The sequence below is a fragment of the Thamnophis sirtalis genome, unplaced genomic scaffold (assembly GCF_051295495.1).
Source record: "Thamnophis sirtalis isolate CommonGarterSnake01/CBP01778 unplaced genomic scaffold, rThaSir2_p1.2 scaffold_7, whole genome shotgun sequence".
In the NCBI taxonomy this organism is placed as follows: Eukaryota; Metazoa; Chordata; class Lepidosauria; order Squamata; family Natricidae; genus Thamnophis; species Thamnophis sirtalis.
The window spans coordinates 41,654,122-41,681,970 of record NW_028261387.1 but is presented as its reverse complement, the minus strand read 5'-3'; the positions used below and the strand labels follow the sequence as shown (position 1 = coordinate 41,681,970).

At 37.8% G+C, this 27,849-nt stretch overlaps 1 protein-coding gene across 3 annotated transcripts in view; it reads left to right on the top strand.

The window, feature by feature from the left end:
* Nucleotides 1–27,849, top strand: part of ST3GAL3 (ST3 beta-galactoside alpha-2,3-sialyltransferase 3) — a 252,211-nt gene that overhangs the window by 66,961 nt on the left and 157,401 nt on the right. For all 3 annotated transcript variants that reach the window (XR_015697283.1, XM_087719814.1, XM_087719813.1), the window contains 2 exons: nt 9,087–9,129; nt 18,180–18,272. Coding sequence is in view for 2 of the 3 variants with exons in the window: in XM_087719814.1 (XP_087575940.1) it covers nt 9,087–9,129; nt 18,180–18,272 (136 nt within the window). In the remaining variant the exon portion in view is untranslated. The remainder of the gene's footprint in view (nt 1–9,086; nt 9,130–18,179; nt 18,273–27,849) is intronic.

Sequence of the window (27,849 nt, the reverse complement as noted above, 5' to 3'; positions counted from 1 at the left end):
GGGCTCAACGGAGCTCCTCTCAGAGATCTGGTCTGTATATCTAAATAAGATCATAGATATCACCCCTTTTTGGCTAGAAAGGGGCAGGGAGTAGCTCGGTGGCTAGGGTCTATTCGTAGTTCACAGCCTTTTTCTTTTTTTTGGCTGTGGACGGAGATTAGATCCAGCGTAAGCTGAGCTCTTATCTCCAGCCAGTTCTTCTCAGCTGTTTTTTTTGCAGCCCTAGACAGGTGACTCCCCCCTCAGGACAAAGCAAAGTTGTTTGAAGCTATGATTAATACGAGCGGGTCCCACCCCTGAGAGATTTTTGCTTTTATTACTATCTTAAACACCAGCCTCATTTGTCCTAGAGGCTTCTTTGTTTAAACGCACTTCAAAATGGCGATTTTTCTCCGTTGGTGATTGATAGGGGATGTACTTAGCCGGCTTTACCTTCCTGCAGACCACTTCTTATTAACTATCTAAAATCTATAAACAAAATAATTTTTTTTTGGAAACAGAGGGGAGCGACAGCGCTGTTTATTTGTTTATTTATGATGGCTCCCAGGTCAAAATCGAAGCGTTTCTCTACGAATGTCCTTAAAGAATCTACTCTGAAATCGCTGCCCTTGTCTCCTACGCCCTCTACTGGAGAATTCTTAACACAGGAATTTTTCTTTCAAATGCTTAATGACTTTAAACAGGAAATTAAAGAATTTGTATTGGAACTATATGATAATTTTAAGATTAAGATTGCCCAAATGAAGGCGAATACGTTTGTAGCCGTGTCTGCTTTGACAGATTATACCGCTGAAATGGAGAATAAATTGGAAAGTTTGGAGGAGGCTAATTCTAATTTGACTACTAATATCCAAACATTACAACAAAAAATTAGAGATACTCAAGAACAGCTCGTTATGATAAATTTTAACAAGAAGGCATTTGCAATAAGAGTCAGAGGATTGCGCGAAAAGGAGCGAGAGAATTTGAAACAGACCTTTGTTGAAGCCTTCAGTCATGCGGTGGGAAGCCCGGGACTTAATTTTGATTGGCAGATTCGGAAAATCTATCGCCAGAATTCGTTGGTAGCGGAACAGCGACAGCTCCCGAGGGACATAATTATATATTTCTCCACAAAAGAATCCAGAAATGCGATCATGCAAAAGTTTTACAATAACAGGTTGCGAGTTGATGGGCAGGATTTGATTGTCTTCAAAGAAATACCATCCCAGAGGTTAAAAGCAAGAAGAGACTATACTTTCTTAACTAAAGAGCTTAGAAACCACCAGATACAATATAAATGGGAGGCCCCAGCCGGCATTACGGTCACATTTGAGAATCAAAGATTTCGTCTCAATTCTGTTTCGGAGGCTCGAGATTTCTACTACAAGACTTTGAAGGCGGGACTTCCTGATTCACTTGGAAAAGAGGAAAGACAAGCCGAAGGAGAAAGCAAGCAGCAGACCACATGGCTGCAAGATGGAGGGGGTAGCTCTCCCTCTCTCGGAGAAGCAGAAGAGCGGAGATCGAGGATTTAGACATTCCAAAATATTCGTCAAAGTTGTGGATTGAATGGGGGTTTGCGATCTCTCTCCGGTAGAAAAAGCGGAATTGGATATTGGTGGTGTGATATTGGGACTGAATTATGTGGACGCTGAATGTATATTTTACGGGACTTGTATGTCTGAACTTTAATTTAAACTGTCCAGGACTCTAAAGTGAAGAGAGTGGAGATGGTAACCTTACTGAATTTTAGCTTGGGAGGAGGGAGCCGGGTAACGCGGGATAGGAGGGGGAGCGAAAGCCTGATCAGAGTATTTCGAGTTAAAAGGTAAACTGACTCTTGTGTGAATTATTGTTTGAAAATAAGGTTAAGAAAGATTATTTGGAGGGACTATGGGAAATAGTGGTAAACATCAGAGAAGCAAGGGACGAGGGTAAAATGCATGCGGAATGATTTACGTTGTTTAAATCCTATTAGAAGGGAAAGCTTGATGAGATTATTTTAAAATAGAAGGCAAACTGATTCTTGTGTAAAGTATTATTTGAATATGTGGAATGATCCATGCTGCTTAACTCTTATCAGAAGGGAAAGTTTGGTGAGATTATTTTGAGCTAGATTGTAAACTGATGTCTGCATAAATTTGTATAAATTTTTATTTGAATATAAGGTTAAGGAAGATGAACTGGAGAGTCTACAGGAGGGTGGGGTAGTATAATAACAAATGACAAAGAAGCAAGAGACGAGAATAAAATACATATAGAATGATTTATACTGTTTAAACATAAGTAAAGATGGGGGGGCTGAGCTTAATACAAAGAGTTCTTTTTTTTCTTTTTTTCTTTTTTTTTCCTTTTCTTTTCCTTTTTATAATTTGTAATTTCTTTTTATCTATTTTTTTTATATTACTTTTATTTTTAATTCACACGATCATAAGATACTTTAGAAGGGGTTTGACAGAGGGCAGTGCCAGGTGTGGGCCCTGGGAAGTCAGGGGGACTAGGGATGGGGATCTACGGGGGGTGGGTGGGTGGGTGCTAATATAGTTTCAATAAGAAGAAGAATGCACTTGTATACGGTTGTTTTTTCCTTTTTTTTCTTTTCTTTCTTTATATTTTTTTCCTTGGTTTATTTTATTTTTTATTTTCTATTTTTTTACTATATTATAGTTCAATATTAATAAATAAGAGTTGAATAAAGGAACACACCAAGGGGAGAGGTAGAGGGAAAGAGGAGGGAGGAGTAAGGAAGGAGTAAGGGGAACGTAAGGAGGGCGTAAGGGGAATGCTAGGAGGAAGGGGAGGGAAGGCTTGAGGGGAAAGGGAAGTAGGGAAGGGGAGTGCTAGAGGGAGGAAAGGAAAGTTGGAGGCGGAAGATGGGGTGTATGGAGGATGGAAGTGTCAGGTGGGGTTGTGAATGATGATGAGTTGTGTTTTCTTTTTTATTTTATTTTATTTCTTTTCTTATAGCAAATATTCAGTATATAAGTGACTGTAAAATGGAATGTGAAAATGAATAAAATATATTTCAAAAAAAAGAAGAAGAAGAAGCAAGAGAAAGGTGATTCATTTGAATTATGTATTTGGAGATGGTTCTCAAGCATGAATCATAAGAACCAATAAGCTTGAATCAAATAAAGACTAACTGCTCCCCTGAAACAATGATGAATGTGTACCAACTTTGCATTTTTGATGTAAGCAGTCAATGAAGTGGGGGGAAGATTGACAAGATTAAAGGAAGAAGGAAAAGAACAAATAAGATGGATGGACAGCATCAAAATAATTATAGGGCTGCCTATGGAAGTGCTATAAATTAATACTAGAGGCACACTGAAATAGTGAGCATTTGTCCACTCATTAGGATTTAAGGCGGACTCAAGTGTATTTAACTAATCTGTCATCTAATGATCCAAAGTTTATTTCCTTCCAGAAAGAGCTCATAGTGTCCTTTTGCATTCTTTATTGCCTGTTTACTCCCAGTCCCAGAATTTATTTATAAGTATTCCAAGGCTGCCAGTTTGTTTGTGGGTCAAATATAAAGTATGGTTGTTACTTTTAAAGTACAATTTGGGTTGGTATATAGTTCTTAACTGAGAAAGGAACTTTTATGTGGTTTTCCTACAATGAACCATTGACCCAGCTTTTTGAGGAAGGCTCGCCTCTATTGTCATTGGATCATTAATGACTTGGAGATAAACCTTTTCTGTTGCCATCCAGGTCTTTGGAATGCAGTTCCTGCTTAGTTGTACAGATTTGTTTTCTTTGTTGGCTTAAACCATATTGAAATACATCTTTGTGAATTGGCTTTTACATTTTGATTATATTTAGTTTGATCCGCAAAATGTTTGATACCGTGCTCATATTTTATTATAAACCACTAGGAGACGTCAGTAATTAATGATACAACAAACAGGGATGTGCAATGCTTCAGATTCAATTGCAAAGGGCTGTTTCAAATAGATAAAAAACAGCACCTCTCTGTGATTCATTAAAGCAGCCACATCTGTTCCCAGAGCCTGCTGCTATATAGTTCTGAAAAAAATGGATTGAGGCTTGAACAATTTGCATAGAGGATTTGTGCTTGCATTTCTATATATTCCAAAGTCTCTCTTCAAAATCCAATCCAAAGCACTGCACAACCTAATTAAAAGTTTATTTCAGTAATAAATAATATCTATCTGAACATCAATGTTATTTAGAGTATCAAAAAGGGATGGAAGTGAAGCAATTTTGAACCCCTGACTTTACTGCCAGATTCACACTGTTGCTTTATTTGCAGATCTACTCATCTTCCATTTACCTTGATGTTTTTCAGTTATGGCTATCTTGTGCTTGAATAACTCCTATAATCTTTATCTAAAATCCATAATTTTTGTAGTATCCCTGCCAAAATGTCTATCAATAAACCAAATAGTCAAAATGTACACAACTGCTTTTGCAAACTTGAAAATAGCAAACAAATAGATCAATGTTATACAACAGGTCAAATATGTTCCATAATACAGTTAGTCCTCAACATGCAACCATATTTTGGTATGGATGGTCCATTGCTAAGCAAGGCGGTTGTTAAATGTGTTTCACCCATTTTTTGCCAAGGTTGTTAAGTGAATCACTTCAGTTGTTAAGTGAATTGGGTCAATCCAGCTTCTCTCATTGTCTTTGCTTGTCAGACACTGGCTGAAAAGGTTCAATGGTGTCCACAAGACCCTGGGATGCTGCAACTATTATCAATACATGCTGGTTGCCAAGCACCCACATTTTGATCATGTGACCATGGGAATGCTGCAATACTTGTAAATGAGAGGACATTTTGCAAGTTGTTTTTTTTTAGAGTTCTTATAACTTTGAACAGTTGCTAAACAAATGGTTGTATGTCCAGGACTACCTGTAACTATTTCTAGATTTATGTATACAATATATTTACCTTATTTTTTGGAGTATAAGATGCCACTTTTCCCTCAAAAAAGAGGGTGAAAATCTGGGTGTGTCTTATACACTGAATACAGACCTCCTGAAACCCCCCCCCCTTTGCAAAAATGGCCGTGCATAGCCTTTAGGAAGATTCCAGAGTGCTCCTGAGGGCTGGGGAGGGCAAAAATGAGCAAAAACATGGCTGTTTTTTGCTTGTTTTTGCCCTCCCCCCAGCCCCCAGGAGCACTCTATAAGCCTCCTAAAGGCTATGCATGCCCTTTTTTTGACAAAAAACGGACTGTTTTCATAAAAAATTGACTGTTTTTTGCTCATTTTTGTGAACCCTGAGGGGCACTCTACAAGCCTCCTAAAGGCTATGCATGCACTTTTTTTGGACAAAAAACGTGCCCATTTTTGAGAAAAACAGACCGTTTTGGGGAGGTCTGCAGAGTGCAAAAACTTTTTTTTAAATTTGCCTCTTCAAAATCTTTCTGATACTCCGAAAAATATGGTATATGCTACAGCTTATGACCACAGTTTTATTATTATTATTATTATTTATTTGTCTTGTATGCCGCCCACTCCTGGAGGACTCCGGGCGGCTCACAAAAGACAAGGGAAAGGGGGGAACGAGACAAAGACAACATATTAAAGACAAAACCAACATTCACAATTTCCATGGAGGTAGATGCTTCTCAGCTCCCCCCAGCCTGCTGGAACAGCCAGGACTTGGTGGCTTTGCGGAAGGCCGGGAGGGTAGTAAGGGTCCGGATCTCAACAGGGAGCTCGTTCCAGAGGGCCGGAGCTGCAACAGAGAAGGCCCTCCCCCGGGGAGTCACCAGCCGACATTGGCTGGCAGATGGAATCCGGAGGAGACCCAACCTGTGCGATCTAATTGGTCTGAGAGAGGTAATCGGCAGGAGGCGGTCTCTCAGGTACCCAGGTCCGATGCCATGTAGGGCTTTATAGGTAGCGACCAGCACCTTGAAGTGGATTCGGAGACTAATATGTAGCCAGTGCAGCTCACGGAGGATAGGTGTAACGTGGGTGTACCTTGGTGCACCCACAATCGCTTGTGCGGCTGCATTCTGGACTAATTGGAGTCTTCGATCACTCTTCAAGGGCAGCCCCATGTAGAGCACATTACAATAATCCAGTCTTGAGGTCACAAGGGCGTGAGTGACTGTCTGAAGGGCCTCCCGATCCAGGTAGGGTCGCAATTGGTGCACCAGGCGGACCTGGGCAAAGGTCCCCCTGGTCACAGCCGACAAATGGTGTTCTAGAGTCAGCTGTGGGTCCAGGAGGACTCCCAAATTGCGAACCCTCTCTGAGGGGCCTATAATTTCGCCCCCCAGCCTGAGAGATGGAACAGTTGGACAATCTTTGGGAGGGAACATCAGAAGCCACTCAGTCTTGTCTGGATTGAGTGCCAACTTGTTTGCTCCCATCCAGACTCTAACAGCTTCCAGGCACTGGCACATCACTTCTACTGCTTCGCTGAGTTGGCACGGGGCAGACAGATACAGCTGCGTATCGTCTGCATATTGGTGATACTTAATCCCGTGCCAGCGTATGATCTCACCCAGCGGCTTCATGTAGATGTTAAATAGGAAGGGGGACAGGACCGAACCTTGCGGCACCCCATACTTGAGGGGCCTTGCGGTCGATCTCTGCCCTCCGACCAACACCGACTGAGACCTGTCCTAGAGGTAGGAGGAGAACCACCGCAAAACGGTGCCTCCCACCCCCTCCTCTCGCAACTGTCGCAGAAGGATACCATGGTCGATGGTATCGAAGGCCGCTGAGAGGTCAAGAAGCACAAGGATAGAGGGGTGACCCCTATCCCTGGCCCGCCAGAGATCATCGATCAGCGCGACCAAAGCAGTTTCCGTGCTGTAACCAGGCCTGAAACCCAACTGAAAAGAGTCTAGATAATCGGCTTCATCCAAGGACCGTCAGAGTTGCGAGGCCACCACTTTCTCAACAACCTTCCCTACAAAGGGAAGGTTGGAGACTGGTTGAGTTGCTCAAAATGGCTGGGTCCAGAAACGATTTCTTCAGGAGGGGTCTCACCACCGCATCCTTTAGGAGGGGTGGGAAGATTCCCTCCTGGAGAGAGGTGTTCACAATCATCTGGATCCAGCCGCGTGTCACCTCCCTGCTGGTCGAGACCAGCCAGGAGGGACACGGGTCCAGTATACAAGTGGAGGCACTCACCGCTCCCATGGCCTTGTCCACTTCATCAGGAGAAGCCTGTTGAAACTCAATCCATAAAGCATGCTCAAGACCCTCCCCCGGTACCTCGGCTGGTATCGTGCAATTGGAGTCCAGCTCTGTCCGAATCCGAGCGACTTTATCCGTCAAATACGGAACAAATTCCTCAGCTCTACCCTGTAGAGGGTCACCTGCATCCCTCCCTTTCAAGAGGGAGCGGGTTATTCTAAACAAGGCGGCTGGGCGCGATTCGGCGGATGCAATAAGGGCGGCAAAATGCGAACATTTCGCCGCCCGTATTGCCACGAGATAGGCTCTGATAAAGGCTTTCATCAGTGCTCGGTCTGACTCAGATTTACTGGCCCTCCAGCGGCGCTCTAGGTGTCTCTTTTGGCGCTTCATCTCCCGGAGTTCCTCGGTGAACCAAGGAGCCCTCCTGGATCCGCCGCCTCGGAGAGGTCGCAAAGGCGCAATCCGGTTTAGAGCCCCCGCCGCCGCTATATTCCAAGCAGCGACTAAGGACTCCACCGGATTGTGGACGATAGTGTCAGGTATTTCTCCAAGCGCTGTCTGAAACCCCATTGGGTCCATCAGGCGCCTGGGGCGGAACCACCTAATCGGTTCCTCCTCCCTACAGTGGGGGATTGGCTTCCGAAAGTCAAGCCTCAGCAGGAAGTGATCAGACCATGACAAGGGCAAGGTTTTAATGCCCTTCAACTCTAGATCACATCTCCACTGCTCCGACAGAAATACAAGGTCAAGTGTGTGACCCGCTGAATGAGTCGAACCTCGAATTACTTGGGTCAAGTCCATGGCAGTCATGGAAGCCATGAACTCCTGCGCCCCATCAGAGTGTTCACCAAGTGTAGGCAGGTTGAAATCCCCCAGAACCATAAGCCTGGGGAACTCCACCGCTAACTCGGCTACTGACTCGAGGAGCGAGGGGAGGGCTGCTGCAACGCTGTTGGGAGGTAGGTACGTTAGCAACAGACCCACTTGACCACCAAGGTCCAGCTTCATCAACAGGGACTCACACCTGACAAACTCCGGAGCAGGGATCCTACGAGGAACTAAAGACCCTCGGACGATGACAGCCACTCCTCCACTCCTTCCCTGGGGTCGCGGCTGATGAAGCACCTGAAAACCTTCTGGGCACATTTCAGTGAGGGGGACTCCTCCCTCTGGGCCCAGCCAGATCTCAGTAATACATGCAAGGTCTGCCCCCTCGTTTAAAATTAGGTCCCGGACAAGGGGAGCTTTGTGAACCACAGACCTGGCATTTAGCAACAACAGCCTGAGACCAGGGCCCTGACAATTCTCGCCACCTGGCCCTGGAGTGGAACTAACAGGGCCGGAAGGAGGGATCTCTGTGATGTAGCGAACCCTCCTTCCCCGGTAATGGCCAGCCCTGAAGTTCCCGTCATACCTGCCTCTCCCCATAGTGACCATAATGCTCCGGCCCTCCCCCGCTACCGTAGACTCCACAACCCCTCCCACAGCTCCCGCACCATCCAGCAGGCAATCCTTAACACTCATTCTGGGACGGGAAGTAAGTCTGGGCCCCTACCACTTCTGCAGTGGCACTCAGTGGAGGAGACACCAGGCAATACTCTCAACCCTCTCATACACACGCAGCCACTCACCCACTCAGGAACTTTAAGATGTGTGTACTTCGAGAATTCTGGAATTTCCAGTCCATATATCTCAAAGTTGCGGCAAAGCAACTGAACAGAGAAGCACTGTTCTAGATTAAGTTGAGGATTGTATATTTCAAAAACAGAATGTTTTTATTTTAGGAATTCAAAAATGGAATTTACAGAACTCTATTTAACAAACTCATTGATTAATTATTTTTTCCACTTTATTAACAATGCTGTCATTTCCAGTTTAGAAATGTTTATATCATTCATGAAAGGCTCTCTTTCTCTGGTGGAAAATTGATGGGTCTACTAAATTCCATGAAATCTGCTTTTGTCTTTCAGAATATGACAAACTGGGATTTCTTCTGAAGTTGGATTCCAAACTGTGAGTAGAATGATGAAAGGACTTTAGTTTGATCTGGCATTATTAATTTCTTTTGGAGACAAAATAAATTTTGGTCCTGGATTTCAAATCCTATTACTATAATATTATACCCATAAGCAGTGTTATTCAATAGCCATGACTAAAATTTATTATAAAAATAGTGGCTTCTTAATATGATTTTAATGTTTATCAACAAAATAGATTCAAAATAAACCATCCAGAACATGTGAGAATTTTCATCATAGTCCATTTCAGACTATGAAATTACGAAATAAAGTCAATTTAATTAAATAGAGCATTACTGGGTGAGCTTATATGAATTTCAAACCTGTGCATACGTAGGAGTTTTGTTAACATCAGTGTACAGGAAAAATAAGATAATCTGGCCACATATTGCATTAGCCTAATTTGTGAACTACTATGTTCATGCACCACCCTAAGACATTGTAACTTACTGGTGATACATTTATTTACATTTATAAATAAATTATTTTGCAGACAAAATATTATTGCTGTCATATTGCTAAATCCATTACTACATGATATTTGCCTGACCCTCACGGTTACAGGTTTTTACTGTTAGATACAATCAGGGTGTTTTCTGTGTATTGATTTACAGGTAGCCCTGGCTTACAACAGTTTTGTTCAGTGACCATTTGAAATAATTGCTGTGCTGAACGAAGGGTCTTGTAACCCATGCCCGAAGTCAGTTATCACAGTAGCTTTGGAAGTTTTGTAAGTGTGGGCTGCCTGCCAATGAATTTTGATAATGTGACAGCAGGGATGCTGCAATGGCTGTAACTTTAATAGCCATTTTGAGTGATCTTAATAAAATAGAAAATGCAGGATAGAATTATTTGAAGAATCATTTCAGAGATGATGAAATAAAGGTGATTGTACTTCAGAAGTGGGTTGCTCCCGGTTTGGCTGAATCGGTAGTGGTGATTCGGTTTGGGTCACATACCGCTCCTGAGTGAAGGAGTGCAATGTCTGCCAGTTTGAACTAAGGTAACAGAATGTGAGGCAACTGGCAGTTGGAACAAAGTTCTTTTTAGGTGGGGAGAGGGAGTAGAATGTTAACTCCTTAGCATCATAGAGTGTTAATTACTGTATAAGAAATACTAATGATCTGATGGTGATTTCGAAAAATCCTTTCTTAGAGAGCACCTAGAAGCCAAGAGAAACATACGTGCCAATTTTCAAATTTGTAGGCTTTACGGTTCTGGAGATTTCATGATGAGTGAGTGGCATTTGGCTTTTATATATATAGATTCAATTTGAGCTTGGCTCTGGATGACTCTTGTTTGTTGGCAACAACTTGGAAATGGATTTGGAGGGATTTCTTCTCGGCTTCCACTTTGACTGCAGACTTGAGATTTTTCATCCAAATTCTGTTTAGTTTTTTTCAAGATGACTCAGAGCCAGTTATGTGTTGCTACCTTCTGTAGTCATACACAGTATTGTGATATAATCTTTTTGCTTGATTTGGGCTTGTGAAATGTTTTGAGAAGACATATGCAGAAAGGAATGGGACATAGAAGGCAAAATGCATAGGCTGCGTGCAACCAAACTCCCAGTTTCTCTCTCCCTATTAGCTTATTGAAGCTTACTGTGCTTCAATCTGGAAAATGCATCTCAAGGCTCTGAAGGGGGGGAAGTAAATCCCACAAGTCAAACATTTTTGTCTTCTGATTTGGAAGTGGAGAGACTTGAGTAACCTTTTTAAGCAATGGCATACTTAGGTAGTGAGGACAATCTACTCTGAGGGCAAACAATAAGGTGGATTGTTGCCAAAGATGGCAAGGTGGCTGCAAGAATCAGTTGCTTAAATCAACACAGAACAGTAGCAATTGAGGTAACTGCCCTCTGAAGATTTGTTGGCAAGATTTTTTTCAGAAGTGGTTGGCCCATGCATCCTTTCTACTGCTGAGAGAGAATGACTGGTCCAAAATCATCTGGCTGATTTTGTGCCTGTGAAGGACTAAAACTCACAGCCCCGCCCCCCCATTTCTAGTCTGGTGCCTTAATCACTACCCTAAACCTGTGCTCGGTAACAGAGAAGAGGGTGTTAAATAAGTATTCCCTGCAGGTTCCAAATATGTTAGGTATGCAACTGCTTGTAAGAAGGCTGCTGGCATGTTTCGTGCTCCTGTAATTTGCAGTGCAAACTTTAAAAAACTGCCTCCAAAAAAACTTTGCTGGAGGTCACAGCAGTGTCTTCGCTTTTAAAGTCATTAATCCTTCTAACTATGGTTGAAAGTGTTATCTCCACATATGTTTTATACTGAAATAAAACTGGTTACCGCCAGTAACTTGCCTGATTGTGTAACAACTGAACATCAATTGTTATGAAAGATTTAACTGAAATTATAGTACAGATGTCAGGAATTTAAATTTAAATTTTTGACTTCAGGAGATTGTGTTGATTGTAGATCATTTATTTATTTACTTATTTTATAAATGACTATCCTATCAAACAGATTTGGTAGTTTACAGAAACAGTTTCGGTTGATGTTGATGTAGTTTATATTGATCTACTTATATTACTCATGTTTATTCTGCAAAGTTGGCAAACAAACACATTGTAATAAGTGTAGATAAAAGGACATGTTCTGAACCCCTTCCTAAACATTAGTATGGAGGAGGTAAACCCCAACCCGAGTTAATTTTGTGTAGCATGGTCTGTATAAAGTTTCATCATCTCATTTCAAGATCATCATCATCATCATCTCAAGAGCCAAGGTGGCGCAGTGGTTAAATGCAGCACTGCAGGCTACTGCTAGATCAGCAGGTCAGCGGTTCAAATCTCACCGGCTCAGGGTTGACTCAGCCTTCCATCCTTCCGAGGTGGGTAAAATGAGGACCCAGATTGTTGGGGGCAATATGCTGACTCTCTGTAAACCGCTTAGAGAGGCCTGAAAGGCCTATGAAGCGGTATATGTCTACTGCTATTGCTATTTAAAAAATTATATTATTTTAAACATAATTAACAACAAAAAGAAATATTTATAAAATAAATAGTTTGGAAAGTTGCATATAAGTGTCTTAATAAAACAAGCTGGAATATTAATTTTATTGATACTGTTTTGATCTAAGCTTGTCTTGAGAACTGGTTTCATATTAACTTATAGTAGTTTTGTAATTTGAAGCTTGTTATTGATAATATTCCAGCTTTCCACATTTCTAAATGCTTGGACATTTAGCCATCAAAAAACCATTGCTTATACAGGTGAATTTTAATTAAATTATTAATTTACTTAGAGTTCTCTAGTTAAATTATTCAGATTCATTCAATGACTTGAATAATTAGAAGTCAAGGAACTATAATATATAGATAATAGGATTTTATATTTGCTTGAAACAAGATGCAGATTTTATTTCGTTTTCTATTTATTGGTGATAGAACAACATGCATCCTAAGTGAATTTATATATAGCAGTAGACTTATATACCGCTTCATAGGGCTTTCAGCCCTCTCTAAGCGGTTTACAGAGAGTCAGCATATTGCCCCCAACAATCTGGGTCCTCATTTTACCCACCTCGGAAGGATGGAAGGCTGAGTCAACCCTGAGCCGGTGAGATTTGAACCGCTGACTGTGTGTTTGGCCTATAACCATATATTTTACTAAACTGATAGGAAATTATTATTTTATCAATAAAAGAGAAAATAAAGTCATAAACTATCTTGTTTAAACCAGACTTTGACTACCTCATATTCCTTGGCTCATGGCTGAGAGGCGAATATGTTTGAAAAAGTACTCTACTGGTTTTAAGAATTTGACATTTGGCTGCTTATGATCTTCTTGTGATTTCTGGCTACATTGTTGATGCCCAGGTTTTGTGGAAATAACAGTCACACACTGGCTATGTAGTCAAACTAGTAATGAATGCTTGGACTTATTTTCAAGGATTCATAAAATTGAAAGGAGATGAGAAAAGAGAAGAGGAGGTCAAGAAAAAAGAAAAGAAATGTATAAAAGAAAAAAATTAAAAGTGAGCACTCTGAAATTACTGAAGTGCTGTCAAATAAGTTGCATTCCTACATGAAATAAATAGTTAGAATGCAAAAGAGGGTCAGTTGGAGGGTTTCAAAATGTAGGTGGCATCTTGAATATAAATAAAGCTTTAATGAGAGGCTACTTTGCATGTTGACAGGCAGATTGTAAACTCAACTTCCCTGAACTTTTCTGGATGTTTTAGGTACTGTGTGTAAATTATGGCAAGCTGTAGTCTGTAGCTCTATGTCTTGACCCATATAAAAATACTTGGCAATAATTCCTTTACTTCAAGCTGTTGCTGGAAGAGTAGTGTCCTATCAATAGTCTGGGATTAATCAAACCTATAAATAATTGCAGATGGCAGAATTACTGTAGCATGCACTCTAAAGCTCAAAAATGTTTAAGAAGGAGCTAGTAAAACACTTCTTTGAGGGGAGGGGAAAGAAAATAGAGCCGAGGTGGCGCAGTGGTTAGGGTGCAGTATTGCAGGCCACTTCAGCTGACTGTTATCTGCAGTTCAGCGGTTCTAATCTTACCGCTCAAGGTTGACTCAGCCTTCCATCCTTCCGAGGTGGGTGAAATGAGGACCCAGACTGTGGGGGCGATATGCTGACTCTGTAAACCGCTTAGAGAGGGCTGAAAGCCCTATGAAGCAGTATATAAGTCTAAATGCTATTGCTATTGCTAAAATAAACTATTGCATTATTAACCTGCAATCTGCATTCAGGTGCTACCTGTACATATAGTCTCTTATGAAGAAATATCTATTGGGGTTAGAATATGTTATCAAGCATTTGGCTTCTTTATATGTATGTGTGTGTATGTGTGTAGACACACACAGAGTCCTTGACTTATAACAGTTCATTTAGTGACTGCTCAAAGTTGCAGCAGCACTGAAAAAAGTGACTTACGACCATTTTTCACACTGACAATGGCTGCAGTGTCCCCACAGTCACATGATTGAAATTTGGATGCTTGGCAATTGGCTCATATTTATGAACGTTGCAGTGTCCCAGAGTCATGTGAACATCTTTTGCAACGTTCTTACAAGCAAAATCAATGTGAAAGCCAGATTCACTTAACAACTGTGTTATTAATTTAACAATTGCAATGATTCACTTAATAACTGTGGCACACAAGTTCATAAAATGGGGTAAAAGTCACTCAACAAATGTTTCACTTAGCAACAAAAATGTTGGGCTCAGTTGTGGTTGTAAGTCATATGTTTATATATAAGTAGAGTTATGTATATGCATATGTGCATGTATATGTGTGTGTGTATACACACACACACATATACATATACACACAGACAGAGTGTGTACTTAAAAGAGTTCATTTCAGCTCAATGTTTTGATAGTTTGGGTGCCAAAATAAGGTGCCTCAGGTTAAAATACTGAAGAACCATTCAGAAAGCTTTCTTGGGAGGAGTAGAATGATCTGGAATAATAGATATATTTACATCTGAATTCTTTTGTGACAGAAATAGGAAATTACGTGGAACATTATGAACAACTTGACATGTAGCCAATGCCAACTTTGAATATGACTGCTTTTATGTTGCTAACAGATTATTGTGTTCTCTTTATTTGTTTATTGATTAGTTGATTGACATTCTATCTTCCCATCTAAAATATCTATTTGAGTCGTGGCTTCCAAATCTGTCTGGGAATGGAAATCAGAGCTACACATTGAGAGAGCTGTGATTTACTGCCAAGCTCTGGTGTGAAGCCTGACATCTTCCCACAACACTTTGCCATTAAAGAACATTTGGACTGGAAATACCAGGTTGCATAAGTGCATTTCAGATAGACCACTCATAAGGCTGGTATTTTGCAATTCCTGATGTTATCATGGTAAGAAAAAAGAAGTAGTAGAAAAATATAGAAGGTTACCAGTGAAAGATGATACTTTGACATCCCCATGAAACTCTAGAGCACCCAGAGCCAAATACTCTTTTTAGATCAAAGTATATGTAAAATAATTCACTTCAGATATCTTTATATTTGCAGTTCTAACAAATTTGCACAGAATGTTCCTTATGGGACAATCTCAAATTAAAGATGAAGAATCTGCTTTGGAAGAATTAAATCTTTTGATTTTTTTTAAAATATTTTTTTAATAGTTAGAATATGCAAATATGCAATTGTTTTAATTGTTCACCAATGCACAGTTAAACAATTTTGTCACATCCCATGACTTTATTCCTCTTCATTTGAAAAGAGATTTTGGGTTTAAACAGGTCAAGCTGCTATTAAAATATGCTTCATTATTCTATTCTGGATGCATTTACTTATTAATTAATGCTGAAAATTTTAATTTCTGTTTTGTCTGCCATATGTCTTTGGGTTTCATGAATATAAATTTAGGGTAAACTCATGGTATGCATAAACAACCAAAATACTTCTTTACATCCTTTTATTTATGCCAAAGTAGCTTAAATCAGGGTCTGACTTATCTCTAGATTATGGGTTTGTATATAAATATGGCTATATTATTTTCACAGTGGTTTAAATTGGAGGCATGGCATGACGGACATAGAGGATAAAGATGTAATAAAAATGTAGGTTGTGATAACAATGGAAATCTTAACTACTTTAAATAGGCTGAATATACATCATTTTAATCGTGAGATGAAGTTTATGGATTGTAGACTTATGTTTGACAGAAAGTGGAAAAGATTAATAAAACATACTGTTGGCTGACTTTTCTACCAGCATAGCAATATGATTATTGCTGATGGGGCATTTTAAAAGTCCATTGAATTGAGATCAACAATTAATGTGAATTGGTATCAGTGATGGCGTGTGTCTTTGTTAAGTCTTGTTTCATTGTTGAAGTACAGTTGTGGTAGGGCAGATTTCTTTCAATATGGTATCACCTAAATGAGCTAGAATTCAAAAATGTACTGGAATAATGAAATATCTTTGAAGCTACTGCCCAAAATTCTATTCCCCAAAATGTTTGGATGTGATAATTCTAATCTAGATATAGAATAGCTTTGTTTTCTGGAAGCCAGTGAAGAATGGAGATTAGACATATAAAACCTTGGGTAACTGAAGATGACCTATTAGGCAAATTTTTTTGGAATTCCTAAATTACACAAAGGTAATATCATCCCAGTGAAGAAATACCTTGTCTGAAATGCAGTAATATTCAAAATGACATATGACATATCATGTGTTTTATCTGCTTTAGGGAGCTAGTAGATAACTAGTGTTCAATTTTTAAAAAGGAAGAAAATATATAGAGACCATAAATTGACAGTAGAACCAAAGTTATATGAATGAAAAGTTAATGAAAAATAGAAATATTTGGATACATTTATACATAATTGCACATTCTTCTACTATGATATTCCCATTGTTGCAAGTAAATATTGGCTGAGTTCATATTACATTCTAAATCATAAATCTGAATTAATAGAATGCAATTGCTATGTTCAGTTAACATGTTTATATCCAGTCAGCCAAATTATTTGGGTTTAAAAGATGATTTGTTTACACAACATGTTAATACAACTGCTACGGTAGATTTCCACAATGGCAGATTAACTTTCAGAGGGCAGGGCAGAAAGTCAGGAACAAGATACTGCTCTTATTTTTGTTGGGTGGTAAAAATATCCTACTATAAAAATTGTAAATAATAAGGAAACATGAACTTTCCTACAATTATATAACAAGGTACAGTTAGAATTTATTCAAAGTTTTATGATCAATGAAAATTAGTTACAGGTTAGCATAGCTCTTAAAGCAGTTATGTCTTTTTTTCAGGCAAAAACTTGAAAAAAGATATATTTGTTTCAATAAGTAGTAGAATGGAGTTGCTGCACTCATGAAAGTTCTGAAGCACATCAAAGCATTTATAGTTCGTGATGGAGTCCCCTGAATGAGTTCACATGTTACTGTTACTGGCGTTCTTCCTGTCAAAACTTTTTAATAAATAATTAAATTAAAATCCCATGATATAATAACATAGAAATCTATCTCATTAAACGATTTTGTTTATTTTTATTTTTATTTATTTGGAAACAATATACTCATATTTTGCACTGAAATTTGAGGACAGTTATGCATTCATTGTTCATACTTTTTAACTAAATGAAGATTACAGGTAGAAAAAGAAGCCGGCAGATATAGCTGTGTTTTCACCATAGTAACTGTTCTCATTTGGAATTTAAATTCAGCCTTTTATACAAGTAGCCTTGACTCACAACAGTTCATTTAGTGACTATTCAAAGTCACAACCCTGAAAAAAATGACTTATGACCATTTTCATACTTATGACCATTGCAGCATCCCCATGGTCACGTGATCAAAATTTGGACAGTTAGCAATTGACTCATATTTATAATGGTTGTTGTGTCCTGGTGTCATGTCATCACCTTTTGCAACCTTCTGACAATGGGGAAGTCAGATTCATTTAACAATTACATTACAAACTTAAAATCGCAGTAGTTCACTTAACAACTGGAAAGAAAGGTCATAAAATGGTGCAAAATTCACTTAACAAATGTCCCATTTAACAATAAACATTTTGACTCCATTGTGGTCATAAGTTGAGGACTATCTGTATATCCACTGATCGTGCAAGAGACTGAGCTCTTAGAAAATAATAAAAGGAAATGTTGAAGTTATGGTATACAACATCTCGATTTTCACAGTAGGTAGAAGAAACATAGTAATTTGGTTAAATTTACTATACGGTACTAGTATTACATTATAGCATTTATATAGTAGTAAATGTAACAGAGTAATAGTTTACTGGTTTACCTAGTAATAAAATTACATAGTAATATAGTATTATAATACCAGAAAAAAAGTTAGGTAGTATTTTTCTTTATATTTTTAGATTCAAAACTCATATAATAGCAAGGAAATATGCTACATACCCGCAGCCACATGGTACAATTTGATGACATCCTATTTTAATTTCATAAGACTTTTTTTGTTCCTGTTGCTGCTGTTCAGAAATACTAATGATAAAAAGATTTAATCGATCCCCTTTTTATTTTTTTCTTAAGATGATCATAACACTTATTATTTTTCACAGGCCTCCAGAGCTGGTATCAAAATATGGAAATATCTCAGAGGGTGTTTGTAAGCCTGGGTATGCTTCTGCTTTGATGACTGCCATCTTTCCAAAGTAAGTGACTGTTCCTTTGTAATACCTAATTCTGTTCTCTTATTATAATGTCCTAAATATGTGATGAAATATTTACCTTAATTAAAATGAATTTCAGAGCTATGCAATGCTGTTTTAATGATGCAAAAATAATAGTATATGTACATAATGACCACAAGTAAATGAGATTTTTTTTCATTGTATACTTACATTCCCATATTTTGTTATCATATTAGTTGGGGTTTTTAGATTTTATTGTATGATACCATGATTAATCACAGCAGGTTACAGCATCCTCTGCTGATTTTGAAAATGTTAGCTAGAGTTGGATCATGTTTGTGGACTTGACTGGGAATATTTTAAACAAAAAATTATGATAGAAGGCAATGGCAAAACATTTCATATTTTTGCAAGAAAATTGTATGGCTGGATCTGTGGGATCACTAGGAGTAAAAATTGACATTTTCACGGACCATTTTAAATGCTTCTAAAGTGTCCATTTAATTCAACAATGCTATATAGGCTCATACAAAAGGATGAAATCAAAAGGATGGTCTTCTAGCTCAGGGGTGTCAAACTCGCATTGTCACGTTGTCGTCACATGATGTATTACGACTTTCCCTCTTTGCTAAAATGGAGTGGGCATGGCCAGCACATGATGCATCCACCCCACGGGCCACGAGTTTGACATCCCTGTTCTAGCTAGTCTAATATTGTATTTCATGGTTGCCATCAAGATACCTTTGAAAAAGTTAAGATTGGTCAGGAAGTAGTGACACCCTTCAGCTCATGTAAACCATATTGCATCATATTTCATATCTACTGATCATTGATTCAGCCTTCCATTCTTCCAAAGTAGGTAAAATGAGGACCCAAATCGTTGGGAGCGATATACTGACTTTTTAAACGCTTAGGGAGAGCTATAAAGCATTGTAAAGCGGTATATAAATCTAAGCGCTATTGTTATTGCTACATCCATATCTACATCTGAATGATATGGATGGGTCTGTTTCTGATATGGAGGTAACCATTACAGGTTTAGTATTAATTAATTTGACTATTCCAGTGTTAAGGTAAGCCAATTTAACTACCATTTCTGCACTTCGTGGCAGCACATTCTATTCAATTTCTGCACAAGGTCTGTCTATCTACCATTGTCTGTTTAACAAAAAGAATTGGTAAAGATTGGTGAAGAGTGCTAAAATTTAATATCATAGAGAAATGTATCTTTCAGGTTCACAAACACATGTATGGGGCACATGAACAAAATGCATTTGGGGAGGATTGGGTGCGCGTGCGCAGATTCACACATACGTGCTTTGGGCACTTGGTCCGGAAAAGGTTAGCCATCACTGCTGTATAATCACATTCAATGTTTTTTTCAATGATTTTTTTTTGTATGATACCAGGTATTATGTGAAAGAAATTGGAACTGATAAGGCAGAAAAGGGTTTTTCATTCATTGAATGGGTTGTGTCAGAAATTAGTGACATTTTGATGGAGTTGCTATGTTTCCATTTGTTGAATTGCACTTTTTTTAAAATTGGTAGTTTTGGTGATTAAGTACAGCTGTGAAAAGAACAGCGTTTGACCTTTGTCTGAAAATAAGTCTGGCTTTCTGTGCTTTATGAGAACCTCCAGGCCTATGTGGTTAATCTGCAGTGTAATGATTGTTCCGGGGGAGGTTCTTGCCGCCGTCGGCAGCTTAATGAAGCTGCCCTCAGAGTTCTGGTTCGTATATCTATTTAAGATCTTAGATATCTCTTTTTCCAGGCAAGGAAAAAGTAGGGAGGGTCCCTCAGCCAGTTAGAGTCCTCTTTGAAGTTTGTAGCCTTTTTTTCTTTTTGGCTGCGAACGAAAGAGAGTGAATCAACGAAAGCTGAGTCATTTACTCCGGCCAGATCTTCTCAGCTGTTTTTTTTTTCAGCTCTAGGCGAGTTACTTCCCCCCCCAGAACAAGCCTTTGTAAGTAACCTATTTAAGATCAATCCGGGCAGTGAACATACCTGTGAATTTTTCCTTTTTCTCTATTTAAAATACCAGCTTCAATTTTATAAAAGACTCCTTTTGTTTAACCTTTTTTTTTCTTAAAAAAAAATGGCGATTTTGTAACTTCCGCATTTGCTATAACGATATATCTTCAACCTCCTGGACAGACTTAAGGGATTACAAACTAATTAGCCCTGTTCGCTCGAAGATTTCTTTTTATTGATTGCCAGGGGTTTGTTGAAACTACCTTATCTCAAATTAACGTGAGCAGAGACTCTGTTTGCTTCCCTTTTTATCATGGCACCGAAATCGAAACCCAGACGCTCATCTCAGGCATTTGTTACAAAGCCGCTGTCCTTGCCTTCTACGCCCTCTACTGGAGATTTCCTAACGAAAGAATTTTTTTTTGAAATCCTTAAAGAGTTCAGAGAGGAAATGCAAAAATTTATTTCAGACTTTTATGACAGACTTGATGCCAAAATTGCTCAAACAAAGGAGGATATGATCGAGGTTATGAATGTTATGACAGATTATATTGCTGGAATGGAGGATAAATTGGAACTTTTGGAAGAAGCTAATTCCAACCTGACATCTAAAATTGAAATATTACAACAGGAAATCCAAATTGCGCAAAAACAACTTGTCATGATAAATTATAAGAAGACTGAGTCTGCAATAAGAGTTAGGGGATTGCGTGAAAATGAGCAGGAGAATTTGAAACAGACCTTTTTTGAGGCTTTTAGTCGCTCAGTGGGAAGTCCGGGACTTAACTTTGATTGGCAGATTCAAAAAATCTATCGCCATAATTCGTACGTAGCAAAACAGCGACAACTTCCGAGGGACATAATTATATATTTTGCCACAAGAGAATCCAGAAACGCGATAATACAGGAGTTCTACAATAATAGGCTGCGAATTGATGGACAGGACTTGATTGTTTTCAAAGAAATACCACCTCAAATATTAAGAGCCAGAAGAGACTATGCCTTCTTAACTAAGGAACTCAGAAACTCTCAGATACAATACAGATGGGAAGTGCCGTTTGGTATTACTGTTACATTTGATAACCAAAAACATTGCCTCAACTCTGTTTGGGAAGCCCGAGATTTCTATTACAATATTCTGAAGGCGGGACTTCCTGAATTACCCGGACATGGAGAAAGACAAGGAGAAAGAGAAGAGAAACAGCGGAACACGTGGCTACAAGGCGAGAGGCATTGCTTTCCCCCTCCGGAAGGGCAGAAGAGTAGAGAATAAAGACTTAGTTATGCTTCTAAAACATTTGCTTAATTTTTAATCTGAATAATACTTTGTGATTTCTGTCTTGGGTAAAACGGTATAGCTGCATACTGACGAAGAGACATTGAGACTGAAAGAGACTGAAAGAAGTGGCGATGATTTTGGAATATATATTGTATGGGATTTAAACAGGATTCGATGGATAACTTTGAATTTCTACTTAATTGTTCATGATTTATTTTTTAGGGTGAGGAGAGCGGAGATCGTGATCTTCTTGGATTGTGGTTCGGGTTGAATGGAGCTGGGAAGTGTGGGGTAGATGGGAGGGTAGTGAAGGTTTAAGTAGAGTTTATTTTGAGACAGAAAGTAAGCTGATCTTTGTATAAATTGTTAATTGAATATAATGTTTGGAAAGATATACCTATAGAGTCTGCAGGAAGGTGAAGCAAATATAAGAGGAGTACGGATGAATATAAAATATATATATGGACACGGGTAAAGGCAGGATGGGAGGAGTTGGAAAAGGAAACCGAGAGAAATATTTGAATGTTTAAATGGTTTAATAGAGAAGGAGGTAAAAGAGATAAATCAAAGGTTTGGATATTTAGATAAAGAGATAAGGCCTTCGCTGGAATTCCATTTAATTAACTTACTTGGTTTCAATATAGTTTGAAATCCTGCAAGTAATAAAATAACTGAAATTAGGAATGAGGTACATTGTTTAAGATTTAAAAATGATGGGAAGCTGAGTTTAATGTAGAGAATTTGTTGACTTTTCCCGTTTTTCCTTTTTTTTGTGTGTGTGTGTGGTTTTTTTTCTTTTTTTACTATTTCCTTTTTTTTTTGTTTTTCATTTATCTTTTATCTTTTAATTCTAAAGTTATTTGATTTTAATATACTCCAGACTGTGCTTGATAAAAAGTTATGCCGGGTATGGGACCTGGGAAGCCGAAAGGGGGTTAGGGAGGGGGGTTTAGGGGGGGAGGGGGGAGGGTGGAAATACAGTCCCAATTTTCAGAACAATAAGAATGCACTTGTATACTGTTGCTCTCTTTTCTTTTCTTTTCTTTTTTTTCTTTTATTTTCTCTTTTTTCTTTTCATTTTTCTTATAAACTGAATAGATTAATGAATTGTAGAGATACACCAAAGTGAGGAGTAGAGGGAAAGAAGAGGGAGAAGTAAAGAGGGAGTGAGAGGGGAATGTAAGGAGGGTGAGATGGAGGGAAGGGGAGAAAGGAATGTTTGAGGGGGAAGGGAAGTAGAAGAGGGGAATGTTGGAGGGGAGGAATGAAAGTTGGAGGGGGAGAAGAAAGGGTGTATGGGGGATTGAAGTGCTATGTTGGTTTTCTATGGTGGAAGATGAGTTGTGTTCATTGATTTTCCCTTTTTTTTTTAAATGCACAGTATATAAGTGATTGTATAAAATGAAAATGAAAATGAAATAAACAGTTTAATCTGCAGTGTAAGGGACCAAGCATGATAAGGGTCTTTTTCCCTTCTCCAAACTTGAAGAAAGAGCCTGAAAGCATTACATACCAGTATACAATTCTCAGCTGGTGATGTTTTCCAACATACAATTTCCTTAGAGTAATACTTGCACTACAACCATTTTTTGATGTGGCATTTCTGATCTATGATAGGAGCACATTATATTTTATAGTTTTATTTGTTTTGGTCCCCCCATTTTCTTGGTTTTCCTAGTGAACATAGAAACATTTGGATCTGTTGTCAACAAAAGCCTTTTTGGTTCTCTGGAATCTAAATAAATCTATTTAGCGATATCTAGAGATTTTTACTGTGCCTTCCTTGTTGCTTGGTTTTGTCTGCACATTCATATAACACGATTGAGAGCCAGTGTGGTGTAGTGATTAAGGTGCTGGTTAGGATAAGGGTTGTAGTTCTCCTTGTACAGTACACAAAAGCAGTCGGGGTGATTTAGGATTAGTCACTGTCTTTTGTCTCTAAACCAAGAAGTTGAAAACATCTAGCTATCAGCCCAAAGTCGAACAGTATGGGAGACTATCATTGCTATACTTTAATAAAGAGGCCTAAAGTGGAGAGATTAAAGTTGATAACAACAATATTACTGGGGACCACAATAACAGTTATTACTGAAAACCTTGAGTACCACTTTGTAGACTACAATTTCTCAATCATAAAAGATTCTATTATATGCCCTACAAGCCTTCTCTGATCTGACTCTAATAGCTGTTCCTTTTATAGAGGGATATATAGTGGACAAGACAAATGATGCACAAGATCATAATAGAACATTATACTAGATTTGCAATTATATTAGAGTTGCAATTTGATGTACCATATTAAGATATGCAGAATCTATCCTAAATTATATTTATTTATTCTTATATTCCTTGTCATGAGCTTTTTACAACTTCATGAATCTGATTTTTTTTCTTTAGTTCAACTTCAGCAAATATTCTTCATAAGCATGAGATGACAGCTATGTTGCTATAACCCTCTTTAAATTCAAAGACTCTTGTTATCCACACAGATTAACTCAACACCTCCTCACTGAACTAGCAGAATTTGTTACAGCTATTCATTATTTTGGTTAAGATGAAAGTGCCAGCTTGTTATTTTGTTACCCTTGTCAAACTCTTAAATATCTTTAAAAAGACGTGCAACCATTCATAAGCTTTTCTTGCTTTCTGTTCTCCCATTTCCTACATAGTAATTTGGAGGAAGATTGAATTAATAGTGATGACCCCTTAATCATAAGTGCATTATGTTCTTATTTGATGACTACGGCAGAAGGAAAAGTAGGCAGTATAAAATATTGTCTTTTACTGCCAGATAAATTATTAGAAAGTTGAAGATTTACCAGATTCACAAAATGAATAAATAGTGTTGACTTGAAGAATCTTAACTGCTTTTTAAAATGCTAGTAAATCTTCGGAAATCAATTAATATTTTGATGGTGATGTTTTACAACTCTGTTTATTTAAATTTGCTACATCAGTCTTATCTAGCAATTATATAAAAGCAGAGTATAGAAATAAGCTTTCTATCTCCCACATTAAATGGTTTTCTCAAAATCCTCAAAAGCAAAGATTGCAAGATCTAGACAATAGTATATCATTGGAAAGTTACATATTAATATTAAAATAACATTACTTAATTAACTGAATCTGGGTGTGGTATATCCATTTCATAATGCATGTGGGAACTCTTCCTCATTCCCAGTTTAATTGGAATATAGTGTAGATTTATACTATGAAAGATTAGGGGAAATGCATAATTCTCACACTGGAAAGATATGCAAGGTAAAGTATCCCAAGAACCATTTAATATGATTATAAATAAAGTTATTAATGAGCATATGATGCCAAATACAGGCAGTCCTTGACTTACAACAGTTCATTTAATGACCACTTGAAGCAACGGCATCAAAAAGTGACTTATGACCATTATTCACACCTATAACCATTGCAGCATCCCCATGATTGCACGATTAAAATTCAGATCCTAGCAACTGTCATCTTTATCACAGTTGCAGTGTCCCATGATCATGTGATCCCCTTTTGTGAACTTCTGACAAACAAAATCACTGGGGCAGCCAGTTTCCCTTAACATAGTACTAACTTAACAACTACAGTGATTCATTTAATAACAATGGCAAGAAAAGTTGTAAAATGGATCAAAACTCACTTAACAACTGTCTTGCTTAGCAACAGAAATTCTGGGCTCAATGTTGATCATAAGATGAGGACTACCTATATAATAAGGGTAGTAAAATTTAAAAGAAATAGCCAAATGCATCAAAAGGATCCAACTTCACTGAGAACCTGGGGTTCCAAATAGTAAATGCAATTCAGTGTTAGCAAAAGCAAGTTGATGAATATTGGTACAAATATACAATAAAGAATCTAAACTGGTAGCAATTGGAATCGTGGTGTATGGCTTTATGAAAAAATGAAAATGAAGTTTAGTGTTCAACTGCTATAATGTAGGCAAATTCCTGCTTAGAGCCATTAGGAAGGGAATTGAAAATAAATCTGTCAAAACAGTAATAGGCTTATAATTATATGGAAAGACTTTATATAAATTTATGACCACTTTACTTTCGAAAAGGATATTATAGATTTAGAAAAAAAGAGCAACAAAATATAATTTATCCTCATAATATTCAGAGCATTTAGAACCTGCAAAGTGATTTTAAGTACATAGGGATAAATGCTTGTTTATAAATTGATTGGTGTGTCTATGCCATATTTCAAGATTGGAATATGCATATTACATAGTATTCAAGAAAATGTAGGCATTTGAGGCTTACATTTATGTGTTTATGTGTTATGTGTTAGTTGCAATGTAAAGGTTTCCTACTGGTCTGTTGTAAGAGGCTTATGAAATATTTCTTTACAACAAATATTAGACTAAGTGGATGTTCTATGAAATGCAGGGTTTGTTTAGTCTGGAAGGCATAAAAAGAAACTCTGTGATATTATTGTATTTTTCATTGATGGTTGTGATTGTAAATGAGAAATGCACACCTAACAAGTAGAAAAATGTGCCTCATTTGAACTAAAATTTTAACTTGGAAGAGATTCTCGATCATTATCTCCTAAAAGTGAAATTTAATCCAGACATATTTTCTTCATTTTATGGCTTTTATGGCCAGAAGCTTCCTGTATTGTTCTATATATCCAGTCAAGCTGATTAAATCACATTCTCAGACAAAAGATACCAATCATGGTTTGATGTATTTAAAATACACTCTGCTTTGTTATGACAAATGGAAGTTCATATTCTCAAAACTTCACGTTGCTGTGAGATGTTATAAACTGTGTATAAGCATTTCATCTCACCTACCACCTACTCCTAAAGTCTAACTTTATCTTGATTTATGTGACATTGAGTAGTTTCATGAAAAAATAGGCCTCTCATCAATTTTGACAGTTTGATAATAATTTACAATTTGGTCTATAGCATCTTGTCCTCAGAACACGTATATTCTTTCTTGTATACTCTGGGGGATCTAGATATTTCTCTTAGATTTCAGTTTTCCCTTCTCCATATAAAAATAGAGAAGTTCAGATGTCCTGACTATGAATATAAAAGATTTTGAAATATACTTGAAATTTCTAAATGGAAAATTGAGGTGCCCCCTAGAATAATATCTAAAGTAACTAAATAATACTTTGCCTGCTTCACAAGAGAGACTCACATTGGATTATAATCATAATAATAAAATGTTCATGATACATAACAACATAAACACATAAATAGTACCTTGCTGGATCAGATCCCTGGCCCACCTAGTCCAGCAGTCTTTTCTCACAGTGGTAGCCAACTACACAAGCTCAGTCTCCCAACCAATGGCTTTCAGAAGCAATCACAGTACAATTAAATCCAATACATGACTTTTATGAGTTAATAGAAGACTGTTTTGAAGCCAGCAAAACTATTAGCCAGCATCACATTTAAAATTAATAAATAAATAAATTCAAAATAAAGCATTTTTATTGCAGGTGGAAATAAATGAAAGCCAGTGGAACACCAAAGTAATGTGCAATGTGTTTGCATTCAGATGCATTCCTCCTCTTTTAAGAAACTATCAAGACTGGGTATGCAATTTAGTATATCAGGAATTGTTTTCTAAAACACTATGAAGTCAAAGTACAATACATTCATCAATTATGTTCATCCAACATTAATTGTGCATATATAAAAGATGAAATAAAGCTGAGGTGATAAACACATGGCTTTTAGTATTGACTAGACAACCCCTGATCCATTGGGTCATTGATTCAGAGATATTTCTTTACCTAAATGTTAAATGAGACTGTTTGGTGTAGTGATTAAGTCATCAGGCTAGAAATCAGGAAATTGTGCATTCTTGAGCATAAAGCCAGCTGGGTGAACTTGGGCCAATCACTTTCTCCTAGCCCTAAGAAGGAGGCAGTGGCAAACCACTTCTGAAAAAACTTGCCAAGAAAACTGCAGGGATGTTAACATGTGACTATAGCTCAAAATGTGGTGAATTGCATCTTCTGTTTTTTCATATTTGAATATTTCTTACTATGATTTTTATGCAATTATCATTTTGACTTATTTATTCATGGAAAAACTTACAAGGAATTGATTTGTCTCAAGTTTTTCTTTATAAGGTGTTTTATTGGGCAAAGAGTCCAATAGATTAAAATGAACTAAAAAGATATAACCAGATGAATGTTTTTTTTTTAAGGAACAGTAATATAAAATTTTATTACTCACTGCGTGCATAACACTGTAGAAGCTCACGCCATCCTGTATGTCCTGTATATTCTGGATGGAAGCTGTGGATGCATAATCAGAAATACAAACAGTGGGCAGTAGAGGAAATTTTGGTCTCCATTTATATGTATTTCT